The sequence below is a fragment of the Rhineura floridana genome, chromosome 1 (assembly GCF_030035675.1).
Source record: "Rhineura floridana isolate rRhiFlo1 chromosome 1, rRhiFlo1.hap2, whole genome shotgun sequence".
Classification (NCBI taxonomy): Eukaryota; Metazoa; Chordata; class Lepidosauria; order Squamata; family Rhineuridae; genus Rhineura; species Rhineura floridana.
Genome location: NC_084480.1, coordinates 158,290,339 through 158,307,962, shown reverse-complemented (window position 1 = coordinate 158,307,962; position 17,624 = coordinate 158,290,339). Strand labels below are relative to the sequence as shown.

The 17,624-nt window shown below is 44.5% G+C and overlaps 1 protein-coding gene across 4 annotated transcripts in view; it reads right to left on the bottom strand.

Annotated features, from left to right (window-relative positions):
• TRIP10 (thyroid hormone receptor interactor 10) overlaps nt 1-14,478 on the bottom strand; it is a 124,780-nt gene extending 110,302 nt beyond the window's left edge. For 3 of the 4 annotated variants that reach the window (XM_061639495.1, XM_061639512.1, XM_061639503.1), the window contains exon 1: nt 14,315-14,429. In XM_061639495.1, the coding sequence (XP_061495479.1) occupies nt 14,315-14,338 (24 nt within the window). In that variant the 5' untranslated portion in view covers nt 14,339-14,429. Of the gene's footprint in view, nt 1-14,314 lie in introns of all 4 variants that reach the window. The other variant, XM_061639520.1, reaches the window with a different exon arrangement.
• Between the last annotated feature and the right edge of the window lie 3,146 nt (nt 14,479-17,624).

The window sequence follows — 17,624 nt, the reverse complement described above, 5'->3', positions numbered from 1 at the left end:
CAATTTTATCTGCAGAAACTTGAAATGCCTGGATTTTTAACAGAATGAAGGGGGTGCAGGACACAGCAACACAGAGCTGGTTGCCTTGGTACATTTGTGCCTTTGCAAAGCTTGTTTTTCTAGAGGGTTTTTGGATTCAGGCCATGTCATGTGGGAGGTGATTACAGAAAGAGAGAAGGGACAGCAGTGAGGCATTCTACATGCTTCTCCTCTGAAGAGCTCTGCAGAACCTTGCCTTCTTTGAAAGCTGCTTGGCAAGTTGGCTACCAAGAAATCCCCAGCTCGTTTGATGCCAGAGGTTCTGTTTTAAGCCGCTGCCTATTTGCAAGGGGCATCAAAACAGAAGGGCATTCAGAGTCACCCTTGGAAGCTGACATTTGCTGTGCGATGCCCTTGCCAAGCCACTGCTTCCAGCATGTATTATTTTTAGGATACAAGTAGGCTGAGTGGCACAGAAAGGCGAGAAGTTCAGGCGTAAATCCAAGGCAAGGCAGCTGTTGCAGGAGTGGAGACTTAAAAAGGAAAGAACAGTTCTCCTCAACCTTTCTGTTCACGTTGCAAGGCACTCTTTCTGCCAGTACCCATCTTGCAACCCAAGAAACACTGCCAGTTCCATTGGATCTCACCTATCTGTAGAAAAGATGCTGCAAGAACATGTTCATCAGGGCTGGATATTTTTCCAGTCTTGGGCATCAGCAAAAATTTCTACAGGCCAGGGAAGATAGGACAACACAAGGGCACAGCTCTGCTGCATATATGAAAGACAAGCAATGCAGCCATCACCACCTATTCTCCTTCAGTAAGTCATGGCTGACAAACTGTGCACTGGCTCCTCTATGGCTACTGGTGAAGAACAAGACAGCAGCAGCGAACATGGCTGAAGCCTCCAAACAAAGGAGCAGCCAAGTTCCTGCATTACCACTCTATGCCCTCTCTGCATTCTAGTGAGCAGACAAGTTAAGAGACTCAGGGATTCTGTCTCTAGATCTAAGGAGGTCTGTAATAAGCTGAAAGTCCAAATCCATCCAAATGAACCCATTCTTCATTCATTGGGACTAAGTTGGGAGAAGGGGTTGGTTAGTTGTGGAACAAGTACTATGTGCAGTCTGGTCAGATACTTGAGAATCGCAACGTAAGTGGGAAGCACCTATTATCCATCTAAGCCTGTGGACATAATCACGGCAGTTCGAAATGATTTAGCTCTTCCTTATAGGGAAGGTGCTCCAGCTGCTTGAACATTTTAGTCACTCTTTTTCTGAACTCTATGATAACCTATGTGAGATGGAGTGACCAAAGTTGTACAGAGAATTCCAAATATGGTTGTGCCACAGCTTTTTTATCATAACCAGCAGGTTACCTCCTGACTCTCAGCTCAGCTCACAAATGAATAAGTTTCCCATACCTCTCTTTTCACAAAGATCTGCTTTCAGGCTTGCTCACCAAGCAGGACACCCAATAAAACAGGTCTTGGTCATTTGCAGCCATTCCATAGGGATTCCTAGGGTGCTGCTTTAATTATTCAATCAAGCCTAAAGCCTTCAGTAAAGTCTTGATCCTTTACACTGAAGTCAAGCCAGGATTTTTATCACCAAGATAAAAGTTCTGTTACATCATGCTCAACAGGAACAGCAAATGCAAGAACAATGGCACTAAATCCTATCAACAGGAACTATAGAGAATGACCAGATTACAGTAGGGCCCCACTCATATGGCAGGTTAGGTTCCAGACCCCCACCGAAAAGCGAAAACCGCCCAAAAGCGGATCAGCTGCAGTGCGGGGGTCTGGAACCTAACCTGCTGATCGCACCAGAGGAGGAAGAGATCAGATCTTCCCCTCCTCGGACATGATCAGCTCGAGCAGGAGTCTCGCCCCAAGGAGGAGATCTTTCCCCTCCTCCGGCACGAAGAGGAGATCAGCTGTAGTGCAGGGAGCTTTCCCCTCCTCAAGCGAGATCAGCTGGAGCGTGGGGAGCTCCAGCCCCCCCTCCAGCTGATCGCTCCACTGGCTCTGTATTAGCAGAATGCCAAAAAGCGGGGCACCAAGAAGCAGGGCCCTACTGTACAGCAAAACCTTCATACATATTGTTATGTCCGCAATGGAACTGGACGCATCATACAAAGAAATGTTTTGGGGTATAGATTATGTACTTACCAAAACCAAGAAGAAGAAGAAAAACAAAGCAACACTTCTTTATGACTGATCATTTGCTTTCTTCTCTGTGCTTTAAGCAAATGAAGCTTTTCACATTTTACTCTTAGATGATCTAAGTGAAACTGCCTTACTCTCCTCCTTCAAAACTCTCCTAAAAACCCACTGCTTTGGGTACTATACCCCTCTCCCCCAGTCCTCATCCACTACTGAAACTAAGATCTGTGATGGGATCTTCAGCTCCCCCCCCTTTTGTTCTTTTGGTTCAAAGCAGCTGAGGATTGATCAGGAAAACTCAGGCTGTGAGCACACTAGTCGCCTCTACAGTAAACAGTTTCCACTGGCGATAACTTGAGGTGGAACCCGTTGATCTGCCAATCAGTAGTGAAATCTCTTTGAAGCAAATTTTAAAAACTGCACTCAAGTAGATCCTACCAGGTTTTACAGTAAAAACAGGGGGAGGGGTGTGACTAGCGTTGTGTGCCCGTTTTCAGAAGAGAGGTGGAGAACAGCGAGCATATTTCTACCCTCAGTTCACAGCCCCCACCCAAACTAGTTGCTTAGAATTTTAAAATAATTATCACACAATCCCAGATCTCCCAGCATCTCACCTGCTTTGGCCCTAAGCCAAGCTAGTGAACTGCAACTTAACTGAATTCATATTGTTTCCCTGCTATGATCTCTATCTTCTTTCCCTCTGTAGCCTTTCCCTATGTCGAATTTTGGATTGAAAACTCCTCAAGACAGGGACTTCTTTTATGTTGTCACTCTGTGAAGTGCCATCCACATCAGTAGCGCTACATAAATAATAAAAAGATAAGGAATTAGATTCTTACATAGAAAAGAAAACATCTCTAGTGTCTAGGCACACAACTCCAGAAGCTGAGCATCTTGCCCTGCAGCTACTAAAAGGGACTGGAGAAACTGTCAAGGAGATGAAGGGCAAAGGAAGAGGTCCCCATCAACTTTTTCTGGGGCTTTTAAAGCACCTTTCAAATTTCTGCAAATCAAAGGCTCTTCTAGGAAATTCACTCAGCTCCTCCTAGGCTACTTTCCGGCAATGGTTGTAGAACTAGCAGCAGCAGGTCCTGACCTGGTCAGGAGAATTTAGCACTAGAAGTAGTTCTCACGCACTACTCCTGCTCTAACACTGCATGGATATACAACGTATATTGTACAGGACACTTATGGTCAATATTGACTGGGAGAGATACAAGCCCCAAACCAAAATATGCACACATGGTCAGCATCCAGTCACCCCCTCCCAATACTTCTCAAGTGATTCAGGTCACCTCCAAAAGTTCAGTCACGCAATCAAGCTTCTGAGGACACAATAAACGTAATTCTCTGTCCTGTAGATTATGGGCAGGTGGTATGTGAGGTGTGGCGGGGGAGGTATATAGGGGGTGGAAATAAGTCCTCTTCTAATCCTGACTCTGATCACTCCCCAGACTTACTCTTCCACTCAATTAACAATAATAAAGGCTGGCTCCTGGGTACTCTCCTAGTATTGCCTCCCCACCAGGAAGTGGAACCGTCATAAGCAGCCTAGCAGCTGATTTAGGAAGACTTTCTCAGATGGATCTGAAGCACATCAGGGCTACTTTGCTCAGCCTTGAGCGAAGAGATAGCAGGATACAGCCTGACTGGGTGAAAGGCAGCCCTTGCACATGTAATTTGAAGGGAATGTTGCTCAGGACATAGTGGTGTCAGCAAACATCATTATGGGATACAGAGCCATCTATTACACCGGGGTGGAGAGCCTGTGATCCTCCAGATGTTGTTAGACTACAAACGGTACTGATGGGAGTTGGAGTCTAACAACATCTGGAGGGGCACAGTCTCCCCATCCCTGCCCTACACCCACCCCTTTGCTCCTGGACAGGGCTATATTCCTGGATTGATTTATTATACTTGCATCCTGCTTTATAACCAAGACAATAACAAAATGGCTTATAAAAGTCTCATAATAAAATCATACTCAAGTCTGAGAGATGGATCCACAGTTGAGTGGCAGTTTGAGGAGACTCCCTGAAGCCAGCTTCTACATACACACCCTTGCTCTGCGCCACTTCACTTCAGGTAACCAGGACTATGGCTGTGACAGACTCAAGACTTTTCTCCTTCTTTCAAGAATCCAATTATGGTCTTGGTGTACACCCGGGAAACCATGGTTATATATTTCTAAGGCAAAGATAATAATTTATGCCCCCCCGGAAGTCCAGTCCATACTAGCTTGCAACACCACCACAAACAATTAGGGCTACAGTGAAACAACCACTAGACAATTTTACACTAATGCTTCACACCAAATGCTAAGCAATGTACACACGCTGCCAGGAGGCAAATCCTCAAACACATGAGGTTGTTTGAAAGAGTGGATGACAGCACACTGGACTCTACAGAAGCGACATGCTAATGATCTGGAGTCTTTTCACCTTGGACTACCTTTGGTTGAGTTGCCAGTGACCCACAGCAAACCTGGGGCAGTTCACCAAAATACACTCCTTACCAACACTGGAGTGGTAGAAGCAAGACAAGGTAATTTCCTATTCAGAGGCCACTTGGAGGTCCCAGATATGAGATGGCCTTTCCAGTTCAAGCAAGTCTTTGGGTGAAATGAAGGCCTTCACAGTACTGGTTGAACAGTAAGGAAGAAAAAAGACAGATGCTTTCTCAAACAGTGCTGATGTCTCAAAAGTCAAACACTGTGTTCCAAATTAAATTTGGGGACCATAGCATGAGACCTCTCTCTCCACCCTAGCACACTGTGAACTATATAAGCTAATGGATTTAAATTGCAAGTCTACAATTAGGGAAATTGGCAAACCTAAAAAGGTCCCTATTATTTCACCAACCTATTACTTCGTGGCTTGCTGCTGCAACATTAGAGCTTCATCAATTAAAAAATCAATTTCTCTTCTAGTGTGTAGAAAAAATTCATCTGGCCTTTCAGTACTAGTACCAGGGGCAGGGAACCTGCAGCCTAGGGGCTATGTTTGGCCCTCTGCCTATTTTCACATAGGTGAGGAAGCCCAGAGGGAAAGAAGAAATGTTGGTCAGAAAGGTGCAGGAAGGAGGAGGGGGAAAGCCCTCTGTAAGCAATCAGTTCAGACCTCCAGCAAGGGCAATCTGTCCCTCTTCCGGCAGCCTATTTGGTAGGAGAATAAGAAGGATATATGTGCGCAAGTGAAAAGGGGGTGGCAGGGAAAAAACTGGTGGGACCATCCTCTTTTGGCTCTCCCCCCACTTATCACTGGCTTTGGTTCTGCTCACTGCTAACAAGTTTCCCCACCACCTGGAAAATGCACCCCTTGAGAGAGGAAAAAAGTTCACCACCCTGACTGTTTTCCACACCACGTCTGCTTTCTTTTTCTGAAATCAAATATATACTGTCCTAAAAGAATACAGGAGCACCAGTACCTTTCATGACCATCTTAGATATTCACAGGTCTTCGCAAGACTTGTTCCAGTTTTCTCCTTGGAGCACTTCATCCACCCCACTATAAAATGAATGAAAACTAGGCACCTTAGGCGATCCAGGAAAGCCTAAGCAACCCAAAAGAGCTGGATTCCGTGGAGTCAACCTTTAGACCAGACTATGGTTTAGACCTGCTGGTCAGCTTTCATTTTCCATCTGCTCAGCACTCCTGTTATGGTGTAGGGGATTCTAGAGGTGGAGCAATGGCCATAATGATGGTTTGTCAATAATTTAGACATCACATCAAAGTAAGATGGACTCACTAAAATTAATACACCAATGAAGTACTAACAGTAAGTATCACCCATGGTTTGCAAACCCATTTCAAACCATTTTCATATTCTTTTTTTTGTTTGTTCGTTCAGACATTATACCAGCACGTGCCCTTGGGCTAGCCATTATTTTTTAGCCTAGCCTACCACAGGGTTGTTGAGAGGATAAAATGGAAGAAGGGAAAGAGAAAGAAGTATGTCTCCCTGAGTTACTTGGATGAAGGAGGAGAAAAAGATGTAACAAAAAAGCTTTCCTAGTCATGGTTTGATGCCATGTCTGAACTGAACCCTGGTAACCAGGCAGATTAGATTTTTCCAGCCCAGTTTCCAATGAATGATAGGAGGCAATAATGCCAATTTGGGAACTCCAAGCTTCTGAAAGTGCAGCCAAGAATTCCTAAACATAAAACCTTGCTGACCCAAAAGCTCCATTACAGTTCTCACCGGGACCGAGATGACCAGCCATCACCAATAAGTACTCTGAGCTCTTCTTTAATATCAATCTCCTCCACTGAGCAACGGAATTGCAAACCACATGCCTTGACTCTGCAATTGCTGCAGCATCTCATTGTCACGAGAGGACCAAGTTAACTTTGTGTCAACAATAGACAGCAAGTGTCCTACCCATATAGAAGAGATTGGTGTAATTTGTCTCCCCCTTTAAGAAGCTACGAGTGAAGGCAAACCCATTGGCCTTTGACAGTACCAGGCCAGAGCTTCTTTGCCTCCTACTTCACATTTGGAGCAGGATGTTTACAAAGCATCTGGCAAGCATAATGGGAAAGAGATCATCACAATTAACTATTCTGACTTCCTGGTTAAGGCAAGCATGGAGGTAGCCCTATTGTCATTTCAGGATCCAGTGCAGCTCCCAAGAATGGCAATTAGACTTGCTCGGGAGAACTCCCCAGTGGATTATGCCCCATGGAAATTAGAGCTAGAGGTTGCCCTTTGGATTTCCTGTCTCAGGTACCAAAATGGCTTCAGTTGGTCCCAAGACTTCAGTTCAACGATTCTGGCATGGAAGGCCAGGTTACTAAAAATACAAGGAAGCATTATGGAAATGGTGGGAATTTACATCTGTCAAGTAAGCAACTGGCTTCCTTTCCATAGATTTGCCCCTCCCACTCTATTCTAAATTGCTCGGTCTTTGGCACCCTTCATCCCCATTCTCTAAGAGAATCTAATTTCCTCCACTTCACAGTCAAAGCACACATCAACCTCTCCCTCCTTCCCGCTCCCCTGTGGATGCATAAAGTGCAAGGCAGTCTCTATAGCAACTACGGCTTCATCCCAACAGACTAGGCCAGCTTTGACTGAAGAACATATGCGTGTGTACACGTGGTCGGGGGGGGGGGGGGAGATGGAAGCAATCATGTTAGGTGAATAAGTTTCCAACAAATCAAGGCATGCAGCCACAAGTAATAATTTATTTATATCCTAGTCTTTTACAATTGTATTCAGACAAGGCCATAATGAGACTAAGAGATAAACCAAAAGTCTAACCACCAATTGTGGCACAGGGACATAGTGGCCTGCTCCAGGTTGGGGGACTGATCTGGCCTCCCAAACCAAATTTTCTGAACCCTAAGCCCCCCCTTCTGCCTCCAGTGGCAAAAAGGGGGGAAATCACGTAAAGTAGATGCAATAGATAAGAATGCAAACTGTCCCCTCCTCTCATCATCATCATCATCATCATCTCCTGCCCTTCCTCCCAGAAGGAGCCCAAGGCGGCAAAAATTTAATGAGCAGAAAAGGGGTGATTACCTCCCCTCGTCAGCTGATTTGCATGTATCAATGGAAGAGGGGGAGCTGTGTACCTGTGTGTATCTGCATGTATGAGCATATCATCACTGGCATGTGGCCCCCAGAGAGTTGATCGAAGATGAATATGGCCCTTGGGGAAAAAAGGTTAGTCACTCCTCCTTTAGAGAGAGAGGCTTGAACCCTCATCAGGACTGAGGGCAAAGACACAGCATGCCATTTCACACATTACAGGGTTTGCCACCAGTAATACACCCAACAGGGACTGACAGCCAGTTACAGCTCCCTGAACACTCTCCCAGAGGAATGCTCATGTCTACAAACATGCTTGATGCATGAAATCTACAAACTGTACAGTTTACACAGCAGTGATAATAGAATGCTGATCTACGCCTTTGACCAAGGGTCAAATCACCACTCTCATGAAGCTCACTTGATGACCTTGGGCCAGTCGCCATCTTTCAGCCTAACCTAACTCAGAGTTTTTGTAAGGATAAAAGGATGGGGAGGGGGAGAGAGACACTGCCTTGAACTCATTAAACATAGGATATACATGTACTAAAATAAATAACATGTTTACATTTTAAGGTGTACATATGAAGAGACACCCCCCAAAGAGCAAGAGAACCTGAACATTTGGATAATAAATATAACGGCCTAATAGGTTCTCACTGTGTCTCAGTTCCCCTCCCTTGGCTACACCAGAAGTAGTCTCCCATAGAAACTCATTAAGGAACAGTTATTTGCAGCTCCAACCAGTTATCTCCCTTTAGAAAAACTGAGCTCTCCTCCCAATCCCAGCAACCAGACAGAAAACATCCACACTAAACTAGTGTCAGGAAGAAAAAGAATGTGAGAAATGTGTGTGGGGTGAGGGAACCATCTGAAACTACCTTATCTCCAGGGAACAGAGTCATTCATGCTAATTACAGCTAGAAGAGCACCCTGGAAAACGTAATGAAGTGATCCAGTTTGCTTGTTTACATGAGGTCTTGCTATGGACACCAACATTTGAAACAATACTGGTTTCAATTCCATTTAATACAATTCCATTTCTCCCTAAGGAAAAAGCTGATCAAAACCTACATTTTAGGCTTCAGGAGAAAAGCTTGACGTTAAAAAACAAAAACAAAATCTGTATCCAGGCATCAAGACAAACAAAAAAGGAACAGCAACTACTGCCAGGAAGTCAGCTGCATTTATAAGAAATGCCAATATACTGGGCGGAAATCATGGCTTGAGATGGCTTGCATTTTTTTAGTCGGACAAATACTCGAACTGCTTTAGTGGGAGTTATGAGGGAGAATCTGCATAAGGGAATCACTTTCCTTATGATATTAAACTTAGCAGTGAGAAGAAACTGGAGTGGAAAACCCCACAGCATGAATTTGACTTTTTTTTTTTGCTAACAAGGAATCAAGACCTGCCACACAAGCATTCTTTCCCCCCCTCCTGGCTCCCCCAGTCTGGCAAAGTGCAGCACAATCTTGTGCATATTTACTTTGATGCAAGTCCTAAGTTAAATGAGACTCACTCTCATAAGATTGCACCCTTAGGAAATGAGCACACTTCAAGCTATACCACTTTTGTTCACTTTTCGAAGCTGAATGAGGCTGCAAGTTATATTTTAGACAGGAGAACTGGATCCAAAGAGGCCAAATTCTTTCTCAGACATAACATTTAATCCCAATTGCAAAATACCCTGGTGTAATGGTGTAGTGGTTAAGGTGTTGGAGGGTTCAAATCCCCACACAGCCATGAAACTCACTGGGTGACCTTGGGCCAGTCACTGCTTCTCAGCCTCATGAAAACCCTATAGGGTCACCATAAGTAGGAATCGACTTGAAGGCAGTACATTTACATTTTTAATAGCCCAAGAATATTCTGCAAAAGAGTTCCTTCCTTATCACCCCTTGGTTTAGCACTTAGAATTCTGATGAATAGAATTCTGATAGAATGATGAAGAATTCTGGAGAACCTGGAAGCTTGTTTGCTATTTTGTGACACTGGCCTAAGAAAGATCCTGACAATTACGGCATTTTTCTTATGGGCCATCACCTTTCCCTTTTGTGTCCAAGTAGAGAACTCATTTAAAGTTATACTGTTCAAAAAACGTGAGAAAAAGGAACACAGTTTTGCAAGCATTGCCTAAAAAAAGTTTGCCTCAGGGAATGGGGTGGTGGTAAAAATGACTTTAAATCAAATTTCAAATTTTTGCATTCAAAAACTAATACACATTTTGGCATGATACATTTTTCTAAAACATTAGTGGAACTTCATTTACAACAAACCATCCACCATACCTCCACCTCTTTCTGTATCCCTGCAGAAACTTCCAAATACTAAGAGTTAATATATGTTTTTGCTTACCAGAAATGGGTTTTCCTATTAATGAGATTCCAAAACAAGGCACTGGTTTAGCTTTCCATCATAAATGCAATTCTGTGTAAAATGTTTAGGTAAATTTTTGAAATATTAATATTTATGAAATCTTAAATTTGTTCAAATTCAGTATTTGTATTTCTTTAAAAAGTCATTTTGGGTCACTCCAGTGAATCCTTTAACGGCTACCCACTTATAAGAAGTGGCACATAGGCTCTCTCATCTGTCATACACTGTACATTTCAGAGAGCTAAAAGAGGTTTCATGGGGGGGACAGTGACAGGGGGAAAACATGCTGAAGCAAACACCACACAACCTAACTCAGTTCACCAATATAAACACGGCTCCTTTTAATCACCATGCATTTAGAGATTTACAATCAAAGGCTTTCAAATCCTTACCTAAAGGTTAACAAAAGCACCTTGGACCACAGCCAGATGCGAGACAGAATAGCTTGAACAATAGATAACAGCTTAAATAGATCTACACAGAAAAAGCTCAGTGATCAATAGAGGCTTCCGCACCCCCACTTCAAATAGAAATTCCAGTCCATCCTGCAGACAAGGGCAGAACTACATGTTATGCTGGTAAATATGTATTTGCCAGTTAATGTTAAGGCAAGGGCAGAGGGGAGGCTCAATGTTCCATAGTTCTCTTCAGCAGACACACAGCTCTTGCTGTTTTCTTCCTCCAACCAAGCTTCTTCTAGTCTTGGAGCCTGTCTGTGGGATAAACAGTAAACAGCCATGCATGGCTATTTGCAGGAGATAATCTGGTTCAACTCCTGTCTATTAACTCTGCCTGCAAATAATGCCCCCCCCTTCCTTCAGAATACGGATTTCAAAACCCATGTTTCACTTGTGTCACACGGTTCTGCCAGATTCTTAAAGATCCGCATGAACATTTAAAAAAAACATAGAAAGGAACTATTCACACATACACTTCAGATACAAATAGAGACTTTTATGGCCCAACCAAGATGGTTTTAGAGTAGATTCACCTGGGACTGAGTTGTTTTTCAAAATATAAAACAAGACAAATCCTACAATGTGGCGGGAAAATCAGTTTTGTGAATCCACCACAAGTTAAATCAAACTCTGTGACACTTTTTTTTACTATACAGATAGCATTACCACATGGGAAAAATCATGCTGAACTTGACTGTCAACAGTGACAATCGTATGCACACAGACACACCCTATTTTGTGACACATACAGATGCATACCACAAAAGGCCACGGTCAAATTATGGCATCCCAGCACATAAACCCACAAAACTTGTCTGTGGCAACTTCATCTACGCACAGGTAATTCATTAAATAACAACCAGCTCCTAGGTAAAGAATAAGCAGCCCCCAACAAAATCTACTGATTTCGAAACAATGAATTCAGGCACCCCGTGGAAGGTTTCACCGAATGACAACATTTGGAGTTAAGGGATACCTAGCAACCATACCCTGTATGCATCCACTTCAACTTGTACACTGCCCTCTTTTAATCCTAGATATGGCACAGAACCCAAGAGACCCAGAAACTTACTCAAGTTATGTTTTGCAGAGGTGGAAGTAAGCAAGTGAATATGATTAAGAGAATGAATGTTGAGGGTATTTAAATATTGTTTCCCCTGCTGAGGGCACTCAAACAAGGTATTTCTGGCTGAAGCCAGGAATAGCTTATTCCACTCCAGCAGCCAGGCTAAATTAATCTCTGAACTAACTAGATTAGACACCACAGTTTTGCTGAGAGTGTGAGAAAGACACCTGTAGAATCCTGTACCTGCCCAGTGCACACAGTAAAGTGAAACCTTACCCTGATGCAAGAGAAAGCAGTGATCCTTATGGAGACTCAGAAACTGCTTCAGAGCACTTAAATAAAGGCTGGGGGAGAGAAGCAGCCATGCAACTAATTCCCTACCATTTGCCCCTGGAGCAAGAGCAACAGCACCTTCTGAAAGGAGAAACAGGAGAAGTCACAGCAAAATGCAGACTATACAAATGAAGCCTGGCATTATAATATAGACCAGAGATACTCCCAGACTATCTTGGGTATTTTCAGCATCAGTCATTTTGAAAAAAGCTCAGTCCACCAGTGAACCAATGGCCAATTTCCAGTGGACTATCAAGCACTTGACAAAAATCGTGCACGGAATGCTATTTGGACATTGGTCCAATACAGAAGGGGGGGTATAAATTAGGTCTGGATTTACTAGTAGATCTCTGGGTGATTTGCAGCAGATTAAACCACTAGCACATTGTCAAAATAATAGCAATTAACAAAAGTTAACAAAAAAACAGGGTAGCCAGGAGCAGATTGTTGTGTGGAAGGACTACAAATTCAGTGCTCAGTTGAGTTCAGTACTCAAAGTAAATTCCAGGGCTCACAGTTCTTTAATTCTAAGTGTATGTTTTTCCCAGTAGACTCTGGTTGGTGGATCTCAGGGGTATAGTGAAAAACAAAATTAGATCCTGCACGTATGACCAGCCCTGCTATAAGCATTGCACTTCATGTTTTAAGCAAGAGAGCCTACTCAGGATTAGTTAACATATATTAATTATGCTATTACCTGTTAACAGTTAAGAGATCCCGACCTGAGTACACAGTCTTGCTTCACAAATTTAAAACACATTGGTGGACTATGTAACTATTTAAAAAAAAAGTCTAAAGACTAAAGTCAGTCCATCCCTATTATAGATTAACTTGGAACAAAAAAAGATACAGTCTGGAGTAACTCTCCTTGGGGTTTGCATTCATTAATTTGGGCCAGAAGCAGAATTCCCACTTCACCTACAAATTACAATTATTTTGCTACTCTGATTGTAACTACAGCAGGACAGTTAAACGGTATCAAGCGATAACATGTACATTAAAATCTTCTTCAAACAGTAATTCCAGACACATGGCTGGGCCAAATCACACAAAGCCCCCAAGTGGTTGCTCAGGGGCAACAGGGCAGCACATCATGCAAGAGGCAGGCCCTAGGTTTCCATACAGCAGCCTGGTAACCATTAAGACAAACCTTGGCAACTCAGCACAGCAACAAAACGACTGGGAAGGAGTGAAATGGCCATGATTCCTTTGCAGCAGTGTGGGCAGCCTTTGGCCCTCCAGATGTTGGTGAACTACAACTTCCATCAGCCCCAGCAAGCATAACCAATGGGCAGGGATGATGGGAGCCGCAGCTCAGCAACATCTGACGAGCCAAAGGTTCCCTACCCCTGCTCTAAAGGAGCCCACACACTTGCTTGTCCACGCTAAGCCATGGTTTGGCTTAGCTTTATGTGCTAACAAGAGCAATGTCAGAGGTTTCTGGGGCATCCAGCTCTTAAATCGCTACTCAGTGTCTGCAATCTGAGAGTCGCACCCCAACATGCAAAGGGTTCCTGGGGCAACAGCAGTTCCTAAGGGTCTAGGGTTAGTCCAGCATGGTGGGTAGGGTTGGGGAAGCTACAGTTAAACATGCAGCTCACTTGCCACTACTCATGACAGAGTGATAGACAAAGGGCTTCTGGACTGCCCACCTACTAATTATCTATTGCAAAAACCGTAGATAGAGAAGATAAATGTTCAGGGAAGCAGCGGGGGGGGGGCTTGCTATGGGTACAAACACAGTTTTTAATATTGAAGATCGTGAATCTGAAGTGCCTCCTCTTACTTTCAGGTGGTTTGGCTTACCTGACCAAAATAAAGTTAATTTAATGCATACATTCTTCTTACAAGCTCAAAATAAGCTAGTAACCCGGGAAATTTTACATTCACTGCTCATAAGGGAGGGAGGAGCCGACCCACTGTTTTCTCCCCCTCCCCAAACAAGCAAACAAACAAGAGGGCGAAGGAGGGAGAAAAGCAAGGGTCACCGAAGGATAAGAAAATTGTATGAAACAAGGGTCCCAAAGGGAGAAGGAGGAAAGAGCCCAGGCAAGTGACAGCCGGAGAAGAATAGTATCGGGTCGAGAAGGTGAGGCAGGGCAAAGAGCGAATGTGTTGCGGAGTGGGGCGGCTAAACTCTGGCATGGGAACAAAATGTGGTTGGGATGGGAGTTGGAGAAAAGGACGAAGAATCACGTTTTAAATCAGGCCTGGGAATTATTGGAGAAACCCAATCCTGGGCGGAGACAGAGACGAAGTGATCGGACATGGAGGAAGAGAAAAAGAGAGGGAGGACGGAGAGAAGAAATATGGGGTACACCGAGAAATCGATATCACAATCCCAAGGAGAACAGTGCAAATCCAAGGGCGCTCAACCCAGCTAGTTGCCCGTTCGCTTACCCAGAGCTCTGTGCCCCAGTCCATGCTGGCACAGCCCTCGTCGTGCGTTCTCGCTTCCTCCCCGCAGGCCAACCTGGAGCCCGATCCACCGCCACTGCAGTCCCAGAGAGTCCCACTCCACCGTCTGAGCAACCTCCAGAGCCTGCCCCGGACACTCCCCGCTCCGCCTCCTACCACGATCCTTAAAGGCGCAGGCAGGACTCGAGGCAGCCCAAGCGCGGGCAATCACTTGCCTGGCATGGTGGAGTCTGTCTCTCCGTCAGCCTCTCTTTCTTCCGTTCGCTTCCAAGAGTTCACTGATGCAAATACACAGACCGCTCGTAGGCGCGCCGTTCTTCTTCAGGAAACAAATCTTGCCGTTACTGCCCTCCTCCCTCATGAGGCGCAACTGGCTAAAAAGCGAACGTCCTTTGATTTCCTCAAGGCAGCCTCTAAGGCCGCGAGCCTGTGCGCGCTTACTTGCGAGAAAGCCACATTGAACTCTCTCTGTCGAATAAACGGGGATAGGGAATGTAGCCGCACGTGTGTTATACCTGACTAAACAGGAATGCGAAGTAATTAATAGATTCCCATCGGTTAACGTTCGCGGCTTTTTGATCACCTTGCCACCACCGACCGGTTTACTCAGAACATGGAGAAGCTTTTACACCAGGCGGGCGGTGGGAGACTCTCTTCCAGAGGGAGAGAATTCCCGCGCTGAGGGATGTGGGCGTGGACTCCTGTAACTGCTTATTAGGGCCACCCGGCCACCGCGCCGTATCATACGGTGCCAGCCAAAAATGAAGGGTCGCCTGTGACGCTGGCCCAGTGGGGTACCTAGCGTATTTGACACCCGGGGCGGATAATTTTTTAACACCCCCCCTCCTCTATACGACAAAAACTTCCTCCAAGTTCCTGCAGAAAAAAGCACAACCATTTATTCATTCAATAGTTTTTTATATCTACCTAACAGTTTGAACTTTGATCCTTTGGTTACAGTCTGATATAACAATATTTTATGTAAATCATTGTCCAGTAACTAATAAGTGAATTTTAATAAAAACTGAAACATCTGCAAAAGGTACAATTTAGCTAACTACTAAATCGTACCACTGATGCAATGTTTTATTTTCTTGATTTGTTCTTTAGTTTTAAAACAATTAACAATTACAAAAGAAGAATAAATTACAGTTTTAAAGATATTCAAATTCAGTAAAATATTTCATGTAACACTGAAGTAGACTGCCACTGGCTGTGGGGGCTCCACAGAAGCCGAGCAGGAGGCCCTCACTGTATCTGCTGGTAGAGGCAGGCTGCAGGAGGAGCCCTCTGCTATGCCACCCAGTCAGAAGAAGTTATCTTATACTGAGTCAGACCACTGGTCCACCTCACTCAGGATTGTCTCCACTGACTGGCAAAAGCCCTCCAGGATAAAATTATTGTTATTACTTTTATTTATTTATTTGTTGCATTTATATCCCACCTTTTCTCCAAGGAGGGAGCTCAAGGTTGCGTATATGGTTCTATTCCGCCTCATTTAATCCCCACAACAACCCTGTGAGGTAAGTTTGGCTGAGAGATTGTGAATAGCCCAAGGTCACCCAGTGAGCTGAGTGGAGATTTGAACCCTGGTCCAGCACTCTAACAACTACACCACACTGGCTCTTCATGGGGAAGGGGATAACTATGTATGCTACCCTGAGCTCCTTGGAGGAAAAATGGGATATAAATGTAATGTAATGTAAGTGTAATAATAAAAAAATATTCTTTTATGTAAGCTGCTTACAGGTTTTTGTTGATTAAGGGATATATAGATCTTGTGGACGGGGCCAGTCTCCAACATTGGCCTTGGCTCTGTCACCTCACTCACACAACACCACAGATTCTGGTTTACTTACTTCTGCGCCTCCTGCACCCCCAATTTTCTGCAGGCTTGTTCACATATTGCACTGAACCCAGGCACAAACTGTCTCTACACATGTGAAAGAGGGCACACTTGTTGATTTTGTATTCACAGACTGTGTACTTGTTGAGCTTTATGTGTATGTTATGTGCCTTCAAGTCAATTATGACTTATGAGGCCCCTATGAATCAGTGACCTCCAAGAGCATCTGTTATAAACTCCCCTGCTCAGATCTTGTAAGTTCAGGTCTGTGGCTTCCTTTATGGAATCAACACATCTCTTGTTTGGCCTTCCTCTTTTTCTACTCCCTTCTGTTTTTCCCAGTATTATCGTTTTTTCTAGTGAATCCTGTCTTCTCATGATGTGTCCAAAGTATGATAACCTCAGTTTCATCCTTTTAGATTCTAGTGATAGTTCTAGTTTAATTTGTTCTAACACCCATTTTTTGTCTTTTTCGCAGTCCATGGTATTCGCAAAGCTCTCCTCCAACACCACATTTCAGATAAGATGATTTTTCTCTTATCCACTTTTTTCCAACCACGGCTTCCCCTAAAGAATCCTGCAATGTGTAGTTTGCTAAGGGAACTGAGAGTTGTTAGGAGACCCCTATTCCCCTCACGAGAGCCAGTGTGGTGTAGTGGTTAAAGTGTTGGACTACAACCTGGGAGACCAGGGTTCGAATCCCCACACAGCCATGAAGCTCACTGGGTGACCTTGGGCCAGTCACTGCCTCTCAGCCTCAGAGGAAGGCAATGGTAAACCCCCTCTGAATACCGTTTACCATGAAAACCCTATTCATAGGGTCACCATAAGTCGGAATTGACTTGAAGGCAGTACATTTACATTTATTCCCCTCACAGAGCTACAATTCCCAGAGCGGTTTAACAGTCAATCCCTCTTCCCAAGGAAGTCTGGGAAGTGTAGCGCTGTGAGGCGAATTGAAGTCTCCTAACAACTGCCTGGGCCCTTCACAAACTACAGTTCCCAAGATTCTTTGGGGGAAGCCATGACTGTTTAAAGAAGGATAGTGCTTTATAGTGCAGAGGGGGCTTAACTGTAGGTGCTCAGCTCCTATCTGTGTACCCAGGTTGTGCCCTCCTCAAGTGTAACACCCAAAGACCCTTTATAGCAGGGGTAGCCAATGGGGCACCCTTCAGACCTTGCAGACTACACCTCCCAGCCAGCCCAGCCAGCATAGCCAATGGCCATGGGAGATGCGAGTTGTAGCCCACAACATCTGGACAGTGGCGTCACTAGGGGGTGCGGGGGGTGCGGACCGCACCAGGTGACACCATCAGAGGGGGGTGACTCTAAACTTTAATTAAAAAAAAATTAAGTTTCTAGGTGGTCCAGTTCTCGAGATATACATAAAAACATCAGCTGCCCCCCAGTGGCTCAAAATGCTGACGGCATTTGCTATGTCTGGAC